Source organism: Octodon degus, unplaced genomic scaffold (assembly GCF_000260255.1).
Source record: "Octodon degus isolate 3935 unplaced genomic scaffold, OctDeg1.0 scaffold00009, whole genome shotgun sequence".
Classification (NCBI taxonomy): domain Eukaryota; kingdom Metazoa; phylum Chordata; class Mammalia; order Rodentia; family Octodontidae; genus Octodon; species Octodon degus.
Window position 1 is genome coordinate 12,343,266 of NW_004524585.1, and position 1,715 is coordinate 12,344,980.

The 1,715-nt window shown below is 44.5% G+C and overlaps 1 protein-coding gene across 1 annotated transcript; it reads left to right on the forward strand.

Annotated features, from left to right (window-relative positions):
- The first annotated feature begins 1,056 nt into the window (after positions 1-1,056).
- Positions 1,057-1,679, forward strand: LOC101577494 (39S ribosomal protein L41, mitochondrial). The gene has a single exon (XM_004625366.2). It carries the CDS (start codon positions 1,144-1,146, stop codon positions 1,549-1,551), a length of 408 nt encoding a protein of 135 aa, XP_004625423.1. The 5' UTR covers positions 1,057-1,143; the 3' UTR covers positions 1,552-1,679.
- Positions 1,680-1,715: the final 36 nt, after the last annotated feature.

Sequence of the window (1,715 nt, forward strand, 5' to 3'; positions counted from 1 at the left end):
TAAAATGTCTTCCAAATCTCATGTCTTCAGAAGTGGAGCTTATGGGAGGTGACTGGATCATGCTTGGACCAACAGACTATGAATAGAAAAGAAGGAACCAATCTAAGTGGACCATCAGGAGATTCATCCCTTGATGAGTCCATAGCTAAATATCCTGTTAGGAGGTAGGATCTGTTTGGAAGATGTGTGTCACTGAAATTGTACCCTGGAGGGTGTGTGTTCATCTCAAGCTCCTTCTATTTTCTATGCCTTCTGGATGCCATGAGATGAGCAGCCTTCCTCCGCATGCCTCCATGTTCCTTTCTTGGAGCCAGCCAACTAGGGACCTAACCACCTGAGCCATGAGCAAAATTAAATCTCTCCCTCAGTAAGTGGGAATCAGACAGAGATTGTGTCTCACCAATGAATAAAATGACTAGTAGAGGCATAAGAATAGTTGATCTTTAAAAGTGCTTTTATTTTGGGTATGGTGCTAAGTACAAATGATTTGATTTGCTGAATACTCCGTTAGTAATATATGTGGAAGAAAGCACGTTTATAAATATTTCCAAATATTTGGTTGCTAAATAAAATATTTTCTAAATTGTTGCCTAAAAAAAAAATCAAATAATAACAAATGTTGTAAAGTAGAGGTGAAAAAGGAATTGGTTGGGACTGTAAACTAGTACAACCACTATGGAAATTAGTATGGAGGTGCTCAAAAGGCTAAAGCTAGAAGTTCCATTTGACCCAGCTATTCCCCTTCTAAGTTTTTCCCAAAGAGTTAAAGAGATCACATTGCAGTGGTACATGATTACCCATGTGTACAGCATACAATTCATGATAACTAAATCTTGGAATTGGTCTATATGTTCATCTACAGATAGGCAGATGACAAAGAAAATGTGAGAGTTACACACAGTGGAGTACTACTCTGCTATGAAGATGAATTTGAGTCATTTGTAGAAAAAAAATGGGTGCATCTCACAATCTTAATGTTAAGTGAAATCAATCAGACACAAACCATAAATATTGCATAGTTTCTCTTATTTAAGAAACTCAAGATCCGAAAGCGCCCCCGGGTCGCCGAGTAGCGGTGCCGCTGCGCCTCGGAGCTTCCGGGCGTTGAGGCGCGGGCTGAGAGCCGTCTGCCCAGAGTACAGCATGGGTTTCCTGACCTCAGTGACTCAAGGCCTAGTGCGAGGGGCGGACAGGATGAGCAAGTGGACAAGCAAGCGGGGACCCCGCACCTTTTACAAGGGCCGGGGCGCCAAGGGAACGGGTGTCCACGCCCCAGGCTGGAAGTTCGTGCAGATAAAGGAACAGATTCCAGATTTTATCGTCCCAAACCTGACTGGCTTCAAGCTCAAGCCCTACGTGAATTACCGCGCTCCAGAGGGCACAGACACGCCACTGACAGCCAAAGCCCTCTTCATGGAAACAGTTGCACCCGCTATCGAAAAGGACTTCAACGAAGGTACTTTCGATCCTGACAACCTGGAAAAGTACGGCTTCGAGCCTACTCAGGAAGGCAAGCTCTTCCAGCTGTATCCCAAGAACTTTCCACGTTAGAATCCAGTGATGACCATAGGTTTGCCTATGAACCAGAGACTGCACTGACCCAGTCTCAGATTTGTCCCAGAGAAGTGGGAGCATTCCTTTGTGGAGTTTCTATTAAAGGCCTTTTCTGCTGTCTTGTGTGTTTGGCCTCAGGCGATTGACAGCGCCACCTAACA